At 38.4% G+C, this 20763-nt stretch overlaps 2 protein-coding genes and 3 non-coding genes across 5 annotated transcripts; 1 reads left to right on the forward strand and 4 right to left on the reverse strand.

Annotated features, from left to right (window-relative positions):
• Nucleotides 1-2414: 2414 nt before the first annotated feature.
• Nucleotides 2415-6338, reverse strand: rpl27a (ribosomal protein L27a). The gene is made up of 6 exons (XM_044016718.1): nt 6328-6338; nt 6090-6210; nt 4940-5003; nt 4754-4829; nt 3188-3362; nt 2415-2587 (listed from the first exon to the last, which is right to left on the reverse strand). The coding sequence occupies exons 1-6, from the start codon at nt 6336-6338 to the stop codon at nt 2459-2461; spliced, it is 576 nt and encodes a 191-aa protein (XP_043872653.1). The 3' UTR covers nt 2415-2458.
• Nucleotides 2846-2974, reverse strand: LOC122761480. The gene has a single exon (XR_006358553.1). It is a non-coding gene; the product is annotated as a small nucleolar RNA SNORA3/SNORA45 family (small nucleolar RNA).
• Nucleotides 3460-3588, reverse strand: LOC122761482. The gene has a single exon (XR_006358555.1). It is a non-coding gene; the product is annotated as a small nucleolar RNA SNORA3/SNORA45 family (small nucleolar RNA).
• LOC122761481 lies at nt 5213-5341 on the reverse strand. Its single transcript, XR_006358554.1, has one exon. It is a non-coding gene; the product is annotated as a small nucleolar RNA SNORA3/SNORA45 family (small nucleolar RNA).
• Nucleotides 6339-10579: 4241 nt separating the features above from the next.
• On the forward strand, nt 10580-12127 carry LOC122761479 (tripartite motif-containing protein 66-like). The gene is made up of 4 exons (XM_044016727.1): nt 10580-10641; nt 10752-10826; nt 11272-11424; nt 11754-12127. Exons 1-4 carry the CDS (start codon nt 10585-10587, stop codon nt 11955-11957), a joined length of 489 nt encoding a protein of 162 aa, XP_043872662.1. The 5' UTR covers nt 10580-10584; the 3' UTR covers nt 11958-12127.
• The last annotated feature ends 8636 nt before the right edge of the window (nt 12128-20763 follow it).

Below are 20763 nucleotides of genomic sequence, written 5' to 3' on the forward strand. Positions count from 1 at the left end.
TTGACCCTCACTTGACTCCTAAAAATGATTTTGCAAATAATTTCATTAGTGCAATGCTTGACAGAAAAACTGCACTTCAAAATGATCCCCCGATCGTTCAGCACTGATATTTATCATTTAGTTCTGCAGCTAAGTCAACACTGAATACATTGGACGTGGTTCAGACTTGGACTTTGAGGTTGGTCACTGTGGGATCGCAGACTACACTGATCCTGGTGCTCTTGGTGGAGGCAGGGGAGACTCCACTGAGCCTGTGACAAAGCTGACATTACTGTAAAATTAAAAGGATTTATAAAACCTCTTTTGTCAAACTGTCTGCTAATCAAGCGCTGGGACAGTAGAAACAATAAAGTCTGAGCAGGAATTTCTTTATACATTTCGTATGGGGCTACGTAGTACATCTTCAATTTAATGGGAGATCAATACTTATCCACTTATCCCACAATGGCTGTGAATAGAGTCAAAACAAGAGGGTAGAATAGGAAATAGAGTCAAAATATGACAAGGTTCCAACTGGGTCACTGTGGACTGGCAAGTGGGTTAAAGCTAGTTTGGAAACACAAGGCATGGCTGCTGTGAACACTGCTGGCTTCTGAAGTCCATTCTACCCCTAACACACATGGTCCACCAGACAGCTACTGTGGTTAATACTGGGAGATGGACTTAAAGATAGTCACGTGAGAAATATGCCATCTTAAAAATGAAGGTCTGATGTATTGATACACTACATAGATAAACATATTTGGCGACACATGTTGAGCACTGAATTCTGGTGTTTCAATCAGGCTTTGAGCTAGGCCCCTTATCTCCACTGAAGGATAATCTTTACACTTCAGCATACCAAGACATTTTGGACAATGCTATGCTTCCAACTATGTAGCAACAGTTTGAGGAAGGCCCTTATCTATTCCAACATGACTGTGCCCCAGTGCGAGGACTATGAAGACATTGACGAGTTTGGTGTGGAAGAACTTGACTGGCCTGCACAAAACCCTGACCTCAACCCCACTGAGCACCTATGGGATGAACTGGAACAGAGATTGTGAGCCAGGACTTCTCGTGCAATATCAGTGCCTGAGCTCATAGATGCTCTACAGAATAAATGGGCTTCCCATAGAAAATCTTTCTATTCTAAAGTCTTTCAAGAAACGTGGAAGCTGTTATAGCTGTATTAGGGTATCAAAGTACTGTATATGTATCTGAATACGTCATTACAGGCCCTGTTGGTGTAATTATATCTATGGGTGTAATGGTCGGGCGTCCGAAAACTTTTGTCCATATAGTGACAAGCGGGCGGGGAGGACTGCGCATGCGTGAGGATTAACGTCATATGTCACTTTCCGCTCTCAGATTTTTCAAGCACTTTCTCGAGATAGATGAAACTTCAACTCCTACATAGAATGCCAGCGTTTACCTCAAAGGTTCTGCGCTGTGTCAACAAATTCAACGACTGTTTACTTGTTCAACTGTTACGTGCAGGGCAACATGCGCACAACAAAAAGCATACAAACACATAAACACAGCGTTTTACAAAAGCTTACACGTCATTTATCAATTACCTTTGATTAGTCATCTTTAAGTATTCCACGCCTAGACAGCACCTGCGTGGGAGGAAATTCAGCTTTCGTTCACTCAGACACGCCACACACCGCTGTCTGTGTTGCTTTCGACAGGACAGGAAACGCTGTACACGTAACAGCGCCCCCTTTGTACAATACCTGAAATTACAGTCTCCATTTAGACCCAATCTGTTAAGTTTGTGACCTAAATAAGACGATTTCTGAACTTGTAACAGAAAGTGATCATCGTCACTAATTCGATTAATAGATAATTGTCACAGCCACTGATGTTTTTTATCAGTGGGTTTCAAGTCAAAGTAAATTAAATCACTGATTTCAGTCAAAATACTGAATGCAATTCTGAATGTTCTCCCTTAGTTGCATTCTGCAAGCCTGACTTTAATTTACAGCTCATGTGCTGGACATAGTCAAACCTTCTACGTCTCATTGTAGGGTACATCTAAGAACAAGTACAAGAAAGCTGCTCTCCAGTTTAGTCTTTGCAAGAACTGCCTTCTCAGAAAGTGAACACATTGTACATAAACACAAAGCCTTGTAAAAAAGACAAGACAGAAGAAATGCATAAAGATAAAATGTCCGTATGGATAAACACCTCTGACCAGTTTGTGTCCCATGGGGACACATGTTTAACTGCATTCACTGTCATTGTAGTTTCAGTACTCAATAACTCTTGAGAACGTATTTTCACTGTAGCATAATTTCAGAAACATAGGTCCATATTAGTATATGATAACAAAAAAAATGAAAGCAGTTTTCCAATTCTAGAAGATGGAAGTTATGCAACATCATAAATGCAAGCAGCCATTAGATCCCATAGAAGACATGACAAACGTGTTTCCACTTATAGTTTATTTTTGCAAAAAACACTGACAGGAACTTTATGCCATCAGAACACAGGCTCCTCCCACTGCCTTGATCTTCTCCTCTGCCTTTCGGCTGAAGAACTTGGCCTTGACGATCACAGGCTGTTTGGGCAGTTTGCCTTTGCCCAAAACTTTGTAGTAGCCCTGTAAAGAAAAATAAATCCAGATAAATCAGTACACCACATCTTAAAAAAAACTTGGTCAAAAAGCCTCTCGAGTCTCAACCGTTTCCATTTGGGCACAATATCCAGTCATGCTAAACACAAAGCCAACTGGATGGCAACATCATACATCAAATGAACCCCCCAATCACTAATGTGATGGCGGGCGAAGCAGGAACACCAGTAAAATATGAACATATATTAAATATTATGCACTATTTGAGCAAAATATGGTAAAAAAAACTGTCACTGATCATGTGGCTGACAGGTCAACAAAGAGCAAGTCAGTGAATAGGATCAGACTTTAATCTAAGAGGACTCTAGCACACCAAGACAATGAGTTGTGTCAAGATGAGACTCTAGTCTCTAAAAGTTACCAGTATACACTCAAAGACAACATACAATGTCAGAACTGACTGTATAATTATTGTCTGTACTAAATAAAACAATGCAGTTAACACATTCAATTTTCCAGATGAGAACACTAATTCCAGTGAGTTGTTCTTTTGGTCCAACAATTTCTGCCATTGTTTCAATGAGGAATAGATAATAGATAGCACAACAAATATTGGCCAACACTTACAGCGCGCACAGCATCAATGATGGGGGCGGGACCTTCAGGCTTCTTGCCATAGTTAAGCCTAGTCTGCTCGCTCACCAGCGTCCACAGCTTGTCCAGGTTGATGGTGGGACAATGAGTTGTGTTTCTTTTCAGGTGGTAATGTCTCATACCCACTTTACCAAAGTAGCCTGGATGGCTGAGGACAAACACAAGGCAGAAATTAGCTGTAGCTTGCTACAAGAAAGAAAGAGAATGTGTGCATTATGTACAGTTAGAGCAAAATATGGTAAAAGCTTTGTTGCTGACCATGTGGCTGACAGGTCAACAAAGTGCAAGTCAGTGAATAGGATCAGGCTTCAATCTAAGAGGACTCTAGCACACCAAGACAATGAGTTGTATCAAGGTGAGACTCTAGTCTCTATAAAAGTAACCAGTATTACACTCAACAAGGGCAACAGTATAACATACGAAGTCAGAACTGACCGCTTAATTTAATCTTCCACCTTTTACTATAACTAATGGTAGTGATAAATGAATACACAAGCTGCTAGTCTCTAAGGTGGCACTCCTAGGAACAGTCATTACTTAACAGTAAAAATTGGCATATGCCCATACAGTTTCCGATAGCTTGATTAAAATTGTTACATATTCATTAACAACTTTACTTAAGACATGGCAGTTCAGTGTCCATATTAATTAAGTTTACACAGCATCACTAAACTACATTTTCTCCCCATGGACATCACAGTACACAAACTGAGGAAATAACCAACATGCATTTAAAGCTGCAATTCCTTATCAAGACTAAAATGTTATGTTTTACTTAGGCCTGCCCCATACTTGAGTATAATTAGCCAGCATTGGGCAGATGTGGCCCCTCCGGCCATCGTGGGTGCCTTCCAATTTTAGGCTGATTTGAACAGATTATCTGGCCAAATTATGCTGTAGTGCGAGTGGTTAGACACAATTGTATCAGATTTCAGTATTTAGGTATTAAAGATATTTGATATTGACGAAAGGCACTTGGGACTTGAGCAGAACACCCCACAATAACCAATGAGCGCGAGTTGACCAGAAAACAGATGTTACGTACTTCTGTTTAGAGTCATAACTTGTACAAGCCAAATTGCTTCTCAGCCATAACTTCATGCACATGTTTGCATTTCTCAGCAAAAGACATCACACACAAACAGCTATTAACTGACAACACAGACAGTCCGCCTCCATGTCCGTTTATATTCTGAGGTCATGATAAATCGTGCAAGTTTCAGTGACATCACAAATGCGTGGAATCGTTCGATTAAATGCCAAGCGTGTGGTCCTGTGTCTTGACTGGATCATCTAGTCTGTGCTTTTTCAGAAATAAAACATTTAAAACTGGTTAAAAAAAAAATGTTGTGTCTTATGTCTGTGGTCTCCTACGTTTCAATCAAGTCAGATTTGAAAATCCTCTAGTGTGGGGCAGGCTGAAAAATGAACTATTACATGCACTGTTTGTCTCATGAAAACAGACAAAACTCCCTGGGAGAAAGCAATTTCAAAAAATAACACAAGTACAAAACCAGTCAACACATGTGAGGCACCTACTATTTGTCGAAGTTGATTCTGTGGTGATGCATACCACCTGCATTACCACGACCTCCAGGATGCTTTCTGTGCTTGCCTGTTGAAATGGAAATGCTCATGTTCATTGTGTATCACATTAACACTGATAAAACACTCAATTTGCAATGACTAAAACCACCACAGGTAGACGAGTATGTTTATACTCACCAATACGACCATGCCCGTGGCTGACGTGTCCACGTAGCTTCCTGGTCTTGGTCTTCTTGGTGGGCTATTAGGAAAGGTTTTAAGAAACATTAGCTGACTTCATCTTATAAACATACTTGTGAATTTTATCAACACAAAGCCAACTGGCTGGCAACATCATACACCAAATGAACCCCCAACTCGCTGATGTGATGGCGGGCGAAGCAGGGACACCAGTAAAATATGAATATATTCCTAAATATTGTGCACCATTAGAGCAAAATATGGTAAAAGCTTTGTCACTGACCATGTGGCTGACAGGTCAACATAGAGCAAGTCAGTGAATAGGATCAGACTTTAATCTAAGAGGACTCTAGCACACCAAGACAATGAGTTGTGTCAAGATGAGACTCTAGTCTCTATAAAAGTAACCAGTATTACACTCAACAAGGATAACATACAATGTCAGAAATGACTATATAATTATCTGTACCAAATAACATTGAAATAAAATTAGACTTCTACCTTTTACTATCGCTAATGTTAGTCATAAATGAATGCACTCATAGGCTCTTAAAATGGGTATACACCCACATTTGTCAACAACTTTACTTCTAGACACAGCAGTTGAAAGTGTCTGTGTTGATTAAGCTACTACACAACATCCCTACACTACACTGCACATTTCTCTTGTGAAATAAATACTGATACAATAAGTTATGTTACCCACGATATACGGAGTTCAAACGGTCCATCTAATGTCCCCGTTTACATGCTGCCTAGCACCCGCACAAGCTAGTGCTACTTCACCTGCGGTTGCTGTTTTTAACGATTAACAAACAATAGAAGCAATAACATTCGGAAAATGTCTACACCTGAAATTAGGCCACGTTTAACCAGAGTGTAGCCGCTTTATTTGCGCGTTAATTCATGTTAATACACAGACGGAACCACCGGGTTTACTGCTGCAGCCGAGGGCCGAGCTAGCGCAGTCTACCGCTCACAAATCCTTGAAATGTGAACGAATGACCACAATAACAGCCATGAACTGCGTACACGCGGTGTGTGTACAATATACTGTTATTCGGTTGTACTTTGTCAGCACGAACGGCCACGGATGGGCACAGATTTAACTCAACATCAGTGTTCCGACATTCATGATAACACCTACCATCTTGGAGGAGAGTTGAAAGAGGAACGGGATTTGGAAGTCACGCGGCTTTGTGCGAGATGTGTTGAGTGCAACGTTTCCTTCTTGTTTTGAACGCGATTTGCAAACGGGATCAAAGGCGCTTTATTGACACCTACTGGACTGGAGTATGAAAAAGCAGTAAAGAGAGAAAGAAAAACATTATTAACACCACCGTTGTTGTTCTTTTTGAGTTTAATAGTAAATAGACAATATTTACAGAGACGGCATAATATGATTTTTTTAAATATATATACATATATTTATATATTATTATCCACTTATTATAATTTAAGAGTCATAGAGGAAACTGGAGCCACAGCCTGTGCAGAAATGACCATTGCCAAGTGTATATTGTTGTTCAACCAGCATAACATAACAATATTTAATATATTAAATAGTCTGTTACACATTGTTCACAAATTCACATACCTACAAGTTGCTTCAACTGTATTATTCTATGTCAGAGATATTTTTAAATTATGTATTCATTACCTATAGATGTTAAGTAGGTTAATGTAAATATCACTTGTTTGCGTTGGCTCAGTGCAGAATTGTCACGGGGCTCAGGTTGAATCATCTTTCCACCAATCAAATCAACCATGTCCCTCTTGATATTGGACACATAGAACGGAGCTATTGCTCTCATCCTCAGTTCACATACACCCGAGGACACTTCACCTGCCTTTGTGACGCACAAATCTTGTTCAGTTTTGTTCACTCTCCCTGTCAGGTAAGACATTACTATAATTATACTTGATTCCAGTGTGTAATTCGTGTGTTGCAATTATTTATTATTGGTTATATGTCGTTATCACTCACCCCCTCCGGTAGAGATTATTAATATTTTCTATGGACACGGCTAAGTGAATTTTCATAATTCCACTAATTCCACTGCTCCCTCTTGTGTGGTTTTCTGTTTGTTTTGTTTCCTGATTTTTTTGCCCTCAAACATTGATCACACAGGAGATTTTGAACCAGCAGCTACTTCCATGTTTTCTGTTCTTTTTTTCACCCAGGGGGCCTGATGTCCTGGAGATGGCAGACCTGCCCCACAGATGCCATGGAAACTCTCCCCAAAGACGGGCAGCATTGTTGCCACAGGTAGGCAAGTGCATAGTGCACCTGGCACAAGAGGCCTGGTCATCTGAGAATAGTCTAAATCCAGAATCTGCAGCAATGGAGTTAAAGCTTCTCATCACAACAACTGTGTCTGTTGGTGCTGTAATAATGACAAGAGTTCTTACCAATGTAATGTCTAAGGAGAAAGTGAGTGCACATTTAATGATTTGTTTGACAAGAATGACACTCTAAGTCTATATGTTTCAAACAGCTTTGCATTAATGGCTTCTGGGAGATGAAAAACGAGTCCGGCCAGTTTTGCCACAGAGAAACTAGAGTGGCAGCACCATCGTCTGAGAAACAACCAGGTCAACCTGTAACAAGTGTAGTCACTTTCCTCAGGAGAATAAGGTAAACTGCGTTTCAGAATGTTTACCTGACAGGTCAGTTTCCAAGCATTTTAATATCTAATTGTGAGACTGCAGATTGCCTATTGCTTTCACAAGATTATCAGGGAAAAATAGTGGCCTTTGCTGACCAGATAGGATGTTGTACTTCTTCTTTGAACTTTCACAAAGGGTTTTTGTTGCTTTTTTCTGGTGGGTCAAAATATCGATTTGGTGATATATCGTCTTCCTTCCTTGTAAAACATTTTAATTAACAAATGAATGCCTTTTAAAGCCTAAATTGTATATAATATGCTCATTCTAAGGCTACAAAAATGATGATACACTTACACAAACATCCTAATGGGTTATATATTCAACTTCTGATCCTATTCAGTGTCCTAATTGTTACACAATAGACCTATAAAATAAATTGATAATTTCGTAAAGGCAGAGGTTATGTTTTTGTTAGCATTTGTTTGATTGTGAGCAGCTTTACTTGAAAAGTGAAAGACAGATTGGGAAGACATTATTTGATTTAGGTGGAGATGTAGATTCAGATAAAGATTAATTTTTTTACAAAAACATTTATTAAAGATTTAAACTCTCTCAGTGCTTTCTTAAATATGCTCTCTTTCTGTACTATAAAAAAAGCTAGACACACCATTTTTTTTAGCTTAATAGACGTCAAATAAGCCCTCATATATTTTCACAGGGTTCACCCAGAAGCCCAGAGGATTCTGGGTAATTCCTGCATACCTGCTGTGAGCCTGGAGCGCCTGGACCTCCGGTCTGTGTGTTTGGCATCGCTGCAGCCTGTGGTGTCTCTGGTGCGACTGCCATGCCAAACACAAGCAGAGCTCCACACTAACGTCTCTTTGACTCGCCCTCAACAGGTAAAAACATTTAGATTTGGACATTTTCATTCTAGACAAAGAAGAGTTCTCTTTCATGATTTTTTTTTATTTATTTTTTATTCCTGTGTGTAGAATGGAATTCAAAATGAGCCGGATATATTAGAGATCAGAGAGGATCTAGCTGAGGCGACACCGGCTGAGTTATCTGATCACAGTCAACCAGAAACAACATCAATATCCTGGACAGAACCATATTCTCCTGACAGTTGCCCCTCTGAAGAACCTGAGCAGGACTCAGGCTTTGACTGTGAATCAAATCCGGATCAGCCTTACATCCTGTTTGACTGCGGCTCTGATGAATGGCAACTGGATGGAAAAATGGATTCTGAAACATTTTATTTGGATCCAGATCTGGAACAGACCATGGTGATCCAAGTGGATCCAGAACCAGACACAGATCTGAATCACTCCCTGCAGCTTGAGGACGAGACTGAAACTAAATGTGGAGTGGATGTGGTTCAAACGGGGGACAGTGAGGAACAAAGAGCGGATGTTTGCTGCCAACAGGAGGAGGCCGACTTGTCCTTCCGTCAGCCTGAACATGGAGATGTCACCATGGAGGTGGAAAGTGAAGATTTCTGTGCTGTTTGTCTGAACGGAGGAGATCTGCTCTGCTGCGATCGCTGCCCTAAAGTTTACCACTTGGCCTGCCATGTACCCCCTCTCATCAGCTCCCCACTGTAAATAATGCATCAACACCGACCTCTGTATACAGTTATTAGCTGTATACACACTGTTGTAATGAGTCAAGCCTACAGTTGCTCATGCTGGATAAATGAAAGTCAATCACAGTCAAGCCAAGAGCAATATATCACATCAGACTGATTCATAAATAATTTTGATTTTAAACCAGTTGAGACTGAGCGTATCTCTTTTCTGAAACAGTCATCACCATAATCTGTCCCACTGTGACTGTTTCAAATCAGATAATCCTTTATTACAACAGCACAGAGAGTAAAACAGTAAAGGTAATAAATAGTAAAAAAACGTATACTACTTAATCCTATCAGATCCACACTCTTTACATTTCGTGTTGCCTGGCGAAATTCCAGCACTGCACACAGGAAGTGAACAGTGCAAGACGGAGGCGACAGCAACAACAGTGCACTAGCAAAGCAAGATGGTTACTGAAAACACCCATGAGAAGTTTAAAAAGTGAATTCTAGTGCTCTAAAACCCAGTTCTGCAGTTTAGCCGTGTTTCCATCATGGTACAGTTTAGTTTTGTACAGTTCGGGTTGGAACAGCGCGCTGACAACAAATGTGACGCAACAGGCAACAAAGAAGCAGATTTTTGGTTGTTTGTCTCAACAAAACGTTTTCTGTCGCCCAATCAACTGACTGTCTTGGCTCTAGCTCCACCCATACCGTACCTTTCCTATGGTACCCCAAAAAATACGTACCATACGAACCCTTCAACTCCGTGGAAACCATAATATGACATAATATGACTATTGCTTGAAACAGGCATAAAAATAATGTTACATCATTTCTGTTTATGAAGACCAAACAGAGGCAAACCAAAATAAATGACTAGTTTACGCACTGCAGCTTTAATATTAGAACTAATAAAACATACGATAACACAACACAATGTAAAGAGTGTAAAACATAAATTGTACAACATCGACAAGTGAGATAATGCACTGATATACAGAAGAATTTATATGTAGAATTCTCAACAAAAAATATATTACAACTTGTTACTTGTCACTTTTGTAAGTCGCTTTGGATAAAAGCGTCTGCTAAATGACATGTAATGTAATGTAATGTAATGTTACTTGTTACTGTTTACATGATTTAAGACTTTCAAAGATTGCGGGGTTAAATAACACAGATCGTAAAACTCCACTGGTAATATTTGTAATTAGGATTTATTCAGTCTTAATTTTGGTGTTAATTTAATAATAAGATGTGTAATATCAATAACACAATATCATAACAAAAAAATGTCTCTCCGTGTAATATATGTTTTTAAAGATAATTTACAGTAGTTTTAACTTCCTGTGAAACGGTGAAATAACACCAGTCTTGTGTGTCCTACAGAGGTGACTGGGAGTGCACATTGTGCAGATCTGACCAGGAGCCTGCAGAAGCCTACGACTGTGAGAACATGCAGTTCTATGGTGGAGTCAAAGCTCCGTACACTTTGTCCAACCAGGACCAGAGGGTGAGCTGCAGTGAAGAATCCGGTTACGGATGCTGATCATAATAATATTAATAATATAAAGTGAATAATTACAGGTTGAAATCGATATGTTTTTGTGTTCCCACCTGCAGAGATGTGAGAAGCTGACTCTGCTGTTGTACTGTCACCTGCTCAGCGCTCCATTTCATGAACCTGTCAGCCCTCTGGTCAGTCCAACAGATTTACAAAGATCTTAAAGGTCAGGGATTTAAAAAAATAACATAACATGTATACAAAAATATATAATGCTCTACTTGTAACCACTCAAAACAGTTCCAAGTTTTAGAAAATATAGTTATATGTACTGTACTTCTACAGTACATACAAATACAGGAAAGAGAGTATTAAATTTATTTATATAGATAGTGAGTTTTTTCCATGTGAAGTTTTCATTGAAATTCCTTATAAATGTAAATTATTTGTGAAATGACCGTATCTACACTTTGATACTTGACACTGTAGATCAGACATTCCTCTGACCAGACAGACTAGGGATTAAGACCAGGGAGACTTACAGTGTTAACCTAATTAAAAACTCACACACTTTCACTTTCCTTGTTAACAAACAAGGGCGTTCAAAATCACAAAACAATCTCTTTGTATGTGCTCCAGGCCCGGAACTACTACCAGATCATCAAGAGACCCATTGACCTGTCAGTGATCCGCAGGAAACTGGACAAGAGTGAAACCCTGCACTACTTCAGTGCCGAGCAGTTTGTCGATGACGTCCTGCTGATGTTCAAGAACTGCGCTACATTCAATTATGTGAGTTTGTCATCAGAATGTTGGAATCTGATGGGATTTGTCAGTTTAATCTGATTTCTGCTGTTATTGAATTATTTCTCTAGTCCCAAGTTTAACAGCACACTGAGCCATATCAACACTTGTAAATAGACCTTTTTCACAGCAGATTTTTTTGACATGAAACAGTAGAACAAACACAGTAACATAAGGTTCCACTCCAGTTTTATAAGAGCCAGGGTCAAGTGAAAGGGTTGGTCGCACTAAATACTTTTTTTTGAAATGTGTTATTTTAGAACTGCATAAAATAAGGTGATAGATATATTAGAAGTGTGTCTGTTTGTCTCGTGCAGCCAGACTCTGAGGTGGCTCAGGCCGGTCGAAACCTGGAGTTGTTTTTCTTCAGCAAACTGCAGGAGATTTTCCCGGACAGGACGTTCCCATCGACGAGTCAGGACAGAACAGACTCGGCTCGACTCCGGTGGCAGACAAGGAAGAGGAAGGAAAACCAGAAGAGGAAGAGATACATGTTTAGTGGGAAGAAATATTATCTATAGTTTTTACATTGTTGTGCTAAAAAGCCTTGTTGAGAACTGTGATAATCAATTTACTTTCACCTTTTTAATGGAAACAAATCATGCAATGGGGAGACAGAAACTTGTCGTGTCATTTTCACATCAGATGAGAAATATTTTTTCCTCAAAGAAATAAAATACTCTTCACATTAGTCTTGATTAGATTTGATGATTGCAAACATCGCACATCGTGTAACGGGATAGAAATGAGGAAGTGTAACTTCATAGAGGGTTGATCCTCCATGGTAAACTACTATGTACTTTAACTCTACGGAGGTTAAACACAAGCCTCAAATATTACAGTGGTATAGGTGATACTATATACACAAGGCAGACACATTTGCTTATGAAGAGTATAATAAGAATTGTGCAGAATTATGAATGAATATGTTTTTTAATCTTTTTTTTTTAAATTTGAAGATTATCTAGAGTTTCTGTTAAATAATAGTTTTTTGTTTTTTTTAAAGATTCTCTAAATTATGTTTTGGAATTTGTATTTGGAACTTTCTCATGTTTAAAACACCACACACTCACTCACTACTACATAGAACTCCCACCAGGGGTCATGTCTGTATTTATTTCCACATAGCATTTTCCTCACTGTTGTGTGGACACTATCAGTGCAGCTGGAGATTATCCTGTGTTCTCCTACACACAGACAGTGTTGATTTCTATTCAGAATGAACAAAGCAAACATGAATAAGACCATAAATGAGTATGAAGCCACCATTTTTTTGGTCACTGTGTACCTTTAGAGGCCTGTCTCAGTGAGGACACAGGCTGTAATAAAAACCTCTCCACTAAATCTCTTTGTGATTTACTCTCTGTTTGAAATCAATGTTTTGGCAATCACAGCTGGACAGGACATAATGTGTCCTACTGGCCAGGACCACACTTTTAAGCTCTAACTTTATAAGTTATCATATCCTCTGTTTTGGCTACAAACTAGGTGCAATCTAAATCCCGTGGAAGTCTCAAAGGCATAATGCGTGCACTCTGAATCCAGAAACTGTGCTGTAAAATTAGCTGTCAGTCCCTCTCCCACTTTGTTATGTTACAACAAAACAATACTTCAGCTGTGCCCCTAGCAACGCTCACCCATCCACATCCACCACCAGCAGCCTGTGGTTTCACGAGTCTTTGGTGCTTGGACACGATTGGGGGAGATATCAAAGCTGAGGCAATGTGCTTTTGAGCAACAACAAGGAAAATCCGCCTAAACAGTGGTAATGATGGCGGTTGGTGACCTGATGAGACTGGTGAAGGATGAAGAATGATGGATCAGATCAGACTAGGAGGTGATGAGGAGGAGGAGGGTGAGAAAATGAATAAGGCACAAAGAGACGACATTCAAAAAAAACCATGATGAGACGCACAAAACTATTTTGATATGATTATGACCATGATTCAGAATGACACAAACATGCATGTAGACGCACATTCAGCAGAGCAAATCATATTTAAATTTCGAAAAACAAATAGCTTTTTCACATTTACCGATTGGAGTGAGTCAATATTTTTTTTGTCAGCTGCAGAAATTCACAAGAGCCTCTAAAAGAATGTGTAAACATATGAAAATGTACCTGTTGTTTATCTTTCTGGCTTGTTTGAGTTAAGATTTAGATGTAATCTCAGACTACTCACACATGTTTGACATCTATAATCACCCTAAAGTGGTTTTATTACATTATGACTTATTTTTCCTTCTAGGAATCTAATTAAATTCATGATGTTCAGTTCTTTGCTTCTTTTGCCCCCAATGTGATATTCGGTGGAATGGAAACTCTGTGCAAGAATTAGTGACATCTAATGGTGAGACTTGATTACAACAACCCCTCCCTTTCCTCAAGCATATCAGGGACCCATGGTGGCCTTTTCATACCAGAAACGGTCTAAACACTCGTCCACATCTCTCTGCATATTCCTCTTTCTCATTTATTGGTTTATATATTAAAGTTATTTGAGTAGAGCTGTTAGTTTGTGTAATCAGCTTTCACTTCAAACATGAGGTGGATGTCTGTTCAGGCAGAAGATGACGGCCTCTGGGAAGCGAGACCCTTGTCTAAGTACAAATAAAAGGTTAATTCTACGTCTAAATCAGACTATAAATGACTTTATGGGCCATGACAAGCGGTCATCAAAGTAAACAAATAGGAAGATTTTCATTCAAAGCTTTGTAATTAATCTTTCAATGACTGTAAAAATGTGTATTCATATGCCTTTGTTATTGTGGATAATTATACAGAGCATTTTGTTCTGTAGTCTATAGATATGCAGAAGCTTTTATGAAAGTTCATAGCTCTGTGTAATATAATCTGTAAAGATGGCGGCACTCTTTTAAATGGATGGTCAAAACCTGATAAAACCTGATAAAACCTACTCTAGCCAGGCCATAAACACAATATACTGTCGTCGAGCAAAGTATACCTTCACTAGGATCTAAACATTTAACCAAGATATTGCTATTGAAGACATACAGCGGAAAGATGAGAGGGAGCTTTTAAGGGCCAGAACCAGCCCTGTGGCTAATGTTGAGATAAAATGCGGGAAATTGACCATGAGATGTTATCAAAGGGAGGGTTATTCTGCCCTTGTGTCTTTTAAACCCACTTTATTCGGGTCACAAGTCTGCTCTCTCTTTATCTTCTCTCCTTTCTTTTCTGTGAGCAGACGTTTTATTTAAAAACATCAAAGACCCATGAGCCCCACACACACACACACTCTGTCTGAAATTGGATGAATCACTAATGCTCACAAGAAAAGAAAGAAGAGAAAAGTTTGGGGGGGAGAACATCTTCTCTGAGATAAGCTCTACATCTAATGTTTAGACCAAACTAAAGAGCACACATTAGCTACAATTATACAACCATTTTGGCTTTTGGCATTCAACTCATTGCAGCACCGTCACTCTGGACCTGTTGATGAATACTTTTCCTCTCGCTCTTTGTCGTTTGGGGTCATTCAGAGTCATTCCTCCACTTCCACTCTTGATAAACTGTTGCGGTAAAAACATTCTGTTCTTAAATTATCATGTCTGGGATTCAGATAAGTGTACACTGTTTTCTTTGGAGAGCATTAGGAGCTGAGCATGTAGTTTATTACAAATGCATGGAAATACATCAGGAGCAGGTTTATGATAAATGTATGGTGACGAAAATGGATCTTAGAAGGAGGAAAGATTTTTACTATATTTCCAATCTCAGTCTGGGATACACAACTTAAAGAAAACAATGATTAAAATACAGTTCCATATATAACTTGAAACACATTTAAGCCATCAGTCAATTCACCTCATAATTTCAAAATCACAGCTATTAAAAAAAGTTGAAACTCTCATTTTTTGCCCAAATTTGGGAATCAAGCTGAATAGAATATGGGCCCAAATATGAGAGAGAGTGAAGGCTGTCAGGAGACGCCTTTGAATCTGTGAATCAATCCAGGCTGTGCCTGTTCCACTCCGGACTGCGGCTCAGCACAATAACACGTTCAACATGTTAATATGAATTTATGAAGTGAAACCAAACAGTGCATTATGATCACAGGGTCAGTTTAAATTAATCTTCAAGGGTGACAGATGATTGATGGCTGACATCTACATCTCGGACGTCAAAAATAGGATCACGCTTTCCATCGCTTTGCTGTGACACAACATGTTGTGGTTGCAAGTACTGTAAGGTATTGCTTATGTATTTCTGATTTATGACACAGACTATGTCACTTATATGAACTGAACTCAGTTGTTCAGGGTTATGAAGTAAATGTACTGTTTATTATAATTGCACTTTGTTGTTCATGTGTATCTTGTGTTGTTTTTATTGTATTTTATATTCATATCATGTTCATACATTGTTCTAATATGGCTGTGAGACATAATCATTTACAACAATTCTGTTGTATTTGTACATGTACTTGGGCAAAAGGCAAATAATGTACTTTAAACAGCTGACAACCAAACCAAGCCATAATGTGATTATTTGATACATATTTTATGATTACTGCTGCTCTTCCAATACTCCTACACTGTGCAGTGTAGGTTTCACTACAATTTGTTTTTATCTTTTATGTCTGTGCTTGTAACTGTGAGTGTTGTATTTGCTGTGTATTATGTATCTTATTTTGTTTTTAATGTGAAGCACTTTCTGTGAAAAGTGCTGTATAAATAAACTTTACTTACTTATGTATATTATTTTTATTCATTCTTTCCCAATAAAATGAAAGGTCCAATGTGTACAATTTAAGTGAAATTTATGTATGTTTGGCATAAATTTAAGATAAACTATTTATGTTTTTTTTTCCATAAGTGGACAATCACTTGTTTATATGAATTGTTTTTTTTTGTTTGTTTTTTTAATTCCCCAGAATAGGCCTTTCATATTTAGAGTATATCAGCACATGGAGACCACCATTTTGGACCACCAGATTTTTATAATAGACCACAATGGACAAGCTAAATATTTTGCTGCTAACTGAGGCCACATATGTATTTTTTAGCTGCAACATGCAATACATTTTGCTAAATTTTACACACTGCACCTTTAAGTAATGTCTCCTTCTCTAACTGTGATGTCACTGAATCAGTGGAGGGTGATGCAATAAGTCAGTGAATATGACAATTACTCATGGGCAGCTGCAAGGTTGCGTGTTCATAAAAAGTGTTAGATATGGTATCAATATCGATATCTGAACTTTTATACTGTTCCTGAACGATAACTCATTCAATAAAAAAGAAAATGTAAGCAATTTCAACAAAACACGACTGTAAAATTCTTTTAGAAACTTCCTGTTCTCATTTATACTCTGTGCACTTAATCAATATACCTTCAACACACACACACACATGTTAAACCTCATCTTCTCGTTCTGCCTGCAGGAATAAAGTCTCTGTCTGTGAATTCCTGCACACCTCCAGACAAACAATCATGATCACTGTTAGATCTTTAGTGCAACAACTTGCTTATTTGCTCACTTTTATGTTGATCAGATTAACTGAAATCTGATCAAATTTTGACATCAAAACACATTTTTGCTAGCAGGCGATTCAGAGGAAGTTTGATTCCCAGCCCCAGGCAGATATATCCAAAACTCACAAGGAAAGTGGCATTCACCAAAACACTAAACAAGACACAGGTGAAAACAATCAGGAACATGTGTGAGTAATCAGTGGAAAATAAGGGAAGTAAGTAAAACGAGACGTGATACACTAGTAAGAAAAACTGCAACATTAGAACCAGTATCTAGATAAGAATATGCACAAGGATGTATATGTTATACATATAAAATGGGGGACACACAAGGGAAGAAGTCTAAGTCTAAGAAAATATATAAGAAATTCTAAACTTAACTGAGGATTCAAAAGTCTGTAACAGAAAACCCCCAAAATGTCCAAAGCAATACCAAAACAATTGAACCACAAGAGTCAGAACATGAAGAATCCAACAATAGGCATGAAGGAGCAGACCAATGCATACAATTAAACTGAACTGAAGACAAATAGATTTTTAAAGCAAAACAGTCAAAACTAAACAAACATAGTTGTGTTATTGTTGCTTCTGACTACATTTTCCAAAGGGCTAAAATGGATAAACATAAAATAAAGCTCCTTCTCTTTTTTCATTGACATTCTAAAACAGTAACTATTTCCTTTTCACAATTTCTGCAGATCTGGTTAAGGGCTTAGAATTGTGGTTATGTTAACCCTTTATCACCAAGCGTTTTGTAGACGACACGTTTGCGCAAGCGTAATTACCGTAATTATGTGACGGTTTGTGCTATCAGAAAAATTCCAACGGTTTCTGAAATCTGAGAAGTTGCAAGTCAAAGCCAACGTGTGGTTATTATGGATCATTTCACTCGCGCTGTTACAGGAAGCCAGCGAATGAGTGTCAGTCACCAGAGAGGAGAGAGTTGGAAGTTGAGACAAACACTCAAACAGATGTTATTTTAAACATGTTTTATTTTGTTCAAATTTCAAATTTAACACATGGAATCTAGTGTTCATGTACACCTACAGTGATTTTTCTAAATAAAACGTTATTTTTTCTTAATTTTGAATTGTTAAACTATTTAAACATACATTAAATTGTAAATAACTGCCAGATATTGAAATTTATTCTGGAAAAATGGTTCAAAAGCACTCACAGAACATTTTCTGGCCTTTTTATGGTTAAAAGAAGCAAAAGAAGCATTTTGAAAAGCGAACATTTCGAGGCTTAGGTGTTAAGGTTACGGTGAGACATTAACCTATATGTGTATGTGTCTCTCTGTGTTCAACTATTGAGAATATTGCATTTCTTGGTTGTGTTTTGTGGCAACATGACGTCGTCCCGCGTGTAAGTGGCTCTTCCGCCACATGCTATTCAGCTCAGGAGAAATGATTCCTTCCTCTCTGCCTGATTAAAAGCTGCTATGGATGGCTGGCTCTTTACTGTAAAACACGGAGATTGGCTTTTTCCCTGATTACAGCGGGAATGTGCTGTTGATTAAAATGTGTCATTGAAGAAATGCAGGAGAGGAAATGCGCTGCAATTTCATAAAACAGTTTTGCTTTGATGAATGGCATTGTTTATCTAATCTAAAGTACTGGAAGCTGACTGAGCTCATCATGTAGTTCTGTATTATATCATTCATATTCCACTGGTCCGGCATTAGGTATGATTGGGACAAGCGTTTTACCAATATATGCAATAGTATTCTATTGCTGTTTCAATATTTCTTCTTTCAGTCCTCAGCTGAACTCCCCAAGCATAAAGAGATATGGTACCAATTATTTTGCCTCATGCAAACAGACTTTCTGGGTATATGATATCTAAACATCACTGAATGGAACCAGAGTAATTGAGTAAACATTCCAAAAGCCCCATCCATGCCGTGCATTGGAAATGGATTTGGATGTACATATTGTGGTCGGCTTGTTTTCATTTCCTCGTTACTGCGTATGCTTTAGGTCCAAATCTTTTATCCTAAATCCAACAAAAGAAGGGGCACCAAAAAAGGAGATTTGGAAGCACTTCACTCTGAAATGGATCACCGTGTTCCGTGACGGCCCGAGTAGCATGTTCTAAATGTTCCATATTTCCAAACTGTAAAAGCCTTGTTTACAGAAAGGAGTCAGGCCACAGTTATCTTTAAGTTCGCATTTGTTAATACAACTATTAGAATAGTAAACAAACTGTAAGTACTCCAACACCCCTTTAATCCATAAAATACTTATATTTAACATAATGGACTGTTTCATTTTTGCTGCTATTTTTATATCATCTGCTTTATCTATATCCACTATCGTGAAATGAGCAAAGAGGTTTGTCCTTCTAAAATCCGATACAATCCAAAAATCCTATTTATGGCAAAAATCAGCAAAAGCATTTTAGCTGAGTCATGTTTGGGCTGTAAATTCCTCTTTTTGAGAGAACAATATTTGTTACACAGTTGGAGAATTATGTCTTTGAAATGACTGGGCACAAATGTGTTGTTAACAGCTTCATAGTTCATAAATAGTTTGAAATAACTGTATCGGAATAATATCGGTATCAGTAGATACACGCGTATGTGATCGGTATCGGACACAAAAAAGTGGTATGACCCATCCCTAGTCTTCTGTTATTGTTTTAACTGAGGACTCCTAGTGGCAGGAATCACATACTGTACACTTGAAGGTCCAGTGTCTAAGAATTAGTGACATCTAATGGTCAGATTGCAGATTGCAACAAATGAATGACTCAGGTTTAATGGAATCACTGAATTAAACTCTATCTTAATTTGCGGTCGCCTTCACATACCAGACAGGATGTAAACACTCTTTCACATTTCACCTTTTCATGCTTCCTTTCAGATTGCAGCCTCCATAAAGCAACCCCCCCTAAATTCATATAAAAGTCTTATTTCAAGGATCGGAAAACTGAATGGTGTTTATTCCCTTGGACAATTTCTGCCCCTAAACCCCAATGTTATGTCCTGGAAGTTTTATGTGTGCAGCTATCTCAAAACAGCCTTTGCTAAGTTTGGAAGAGCTCATTAACTTTGCATGAAAACTGATATGTAGGATCAAATGGAGCCAGTATGGAAATTGGGCCCAAATGTAAAGAATGAGCGCACAAGAGTGTCAGGGGGTGGTTTTGGTAGAAAGAAATCTTATTTTACTGGTTGATATTCATGTCTGTGAAATTGAAGCTCAGTGATTTATTGGCTGTATGTGGCATGAAGCTGAAGGAGACAGATTGCTCATCCAGGTCGAGTCAGTATGATGTCAGGAGTATGACTGATGCTCTCATCAGTGTTTTTATTGCCTGGCCTTCTCATGGTTTTGCTTTTCACAATGTGCCTTTAATTTACTATATTGCCTCAGCCTGGTGAGCTGCGACCATGCACTTGGTAACGAAGAGTCATCAATATTTTGATGCAGTTTTCTTGATTTTAAAGCTGTAGTGCATAACCTTAAAAAATATTAAATATAAACAAATGTCATTTACCGTTGTCAAAGAAAGTGACGTGTTTTACCTCACAACTAAGGAACGTAACAGCTACTCTAGTAAAGTAAGACAACAGTGAACGGTTTGTGAGTGAATGCCAAGAAGCACCCACGTGAAGTTTCCTTCAAATTCTCATCGTCCTGATTCAGCAGCGTCTCTGTCACTTCCTACAGAAGATCACTTCATGTCTGTTTTTACTTCCAGCTGCTTGTTTTAGGCTTAAGATCATAATCGCTGAGAGTCTATCAGAGAAATACCTTAAGTGTGTTTGATTCGTGCTGGAACTTTAACAAGAAATTAGGGAAAAACTAAACTATGGAAGA

The sequence above is a fragment of the Solea senegalensis genome, unplaced genomic scaffold (genome assembly GCF_019176455.1).
Source record: "Solea senegalensis isolate Sse05_10M unplaced genomic scaffold, IFAPA_SoseM_1 scf7180000014733, whole genome shotgun sequence".
Classification (NCBI taxonomy): Eukaryota; Metazoa; Chordata; class Actinopteri; order Pleuronectiformes; family Soleidae; genus Solea; species Solea senegalensis.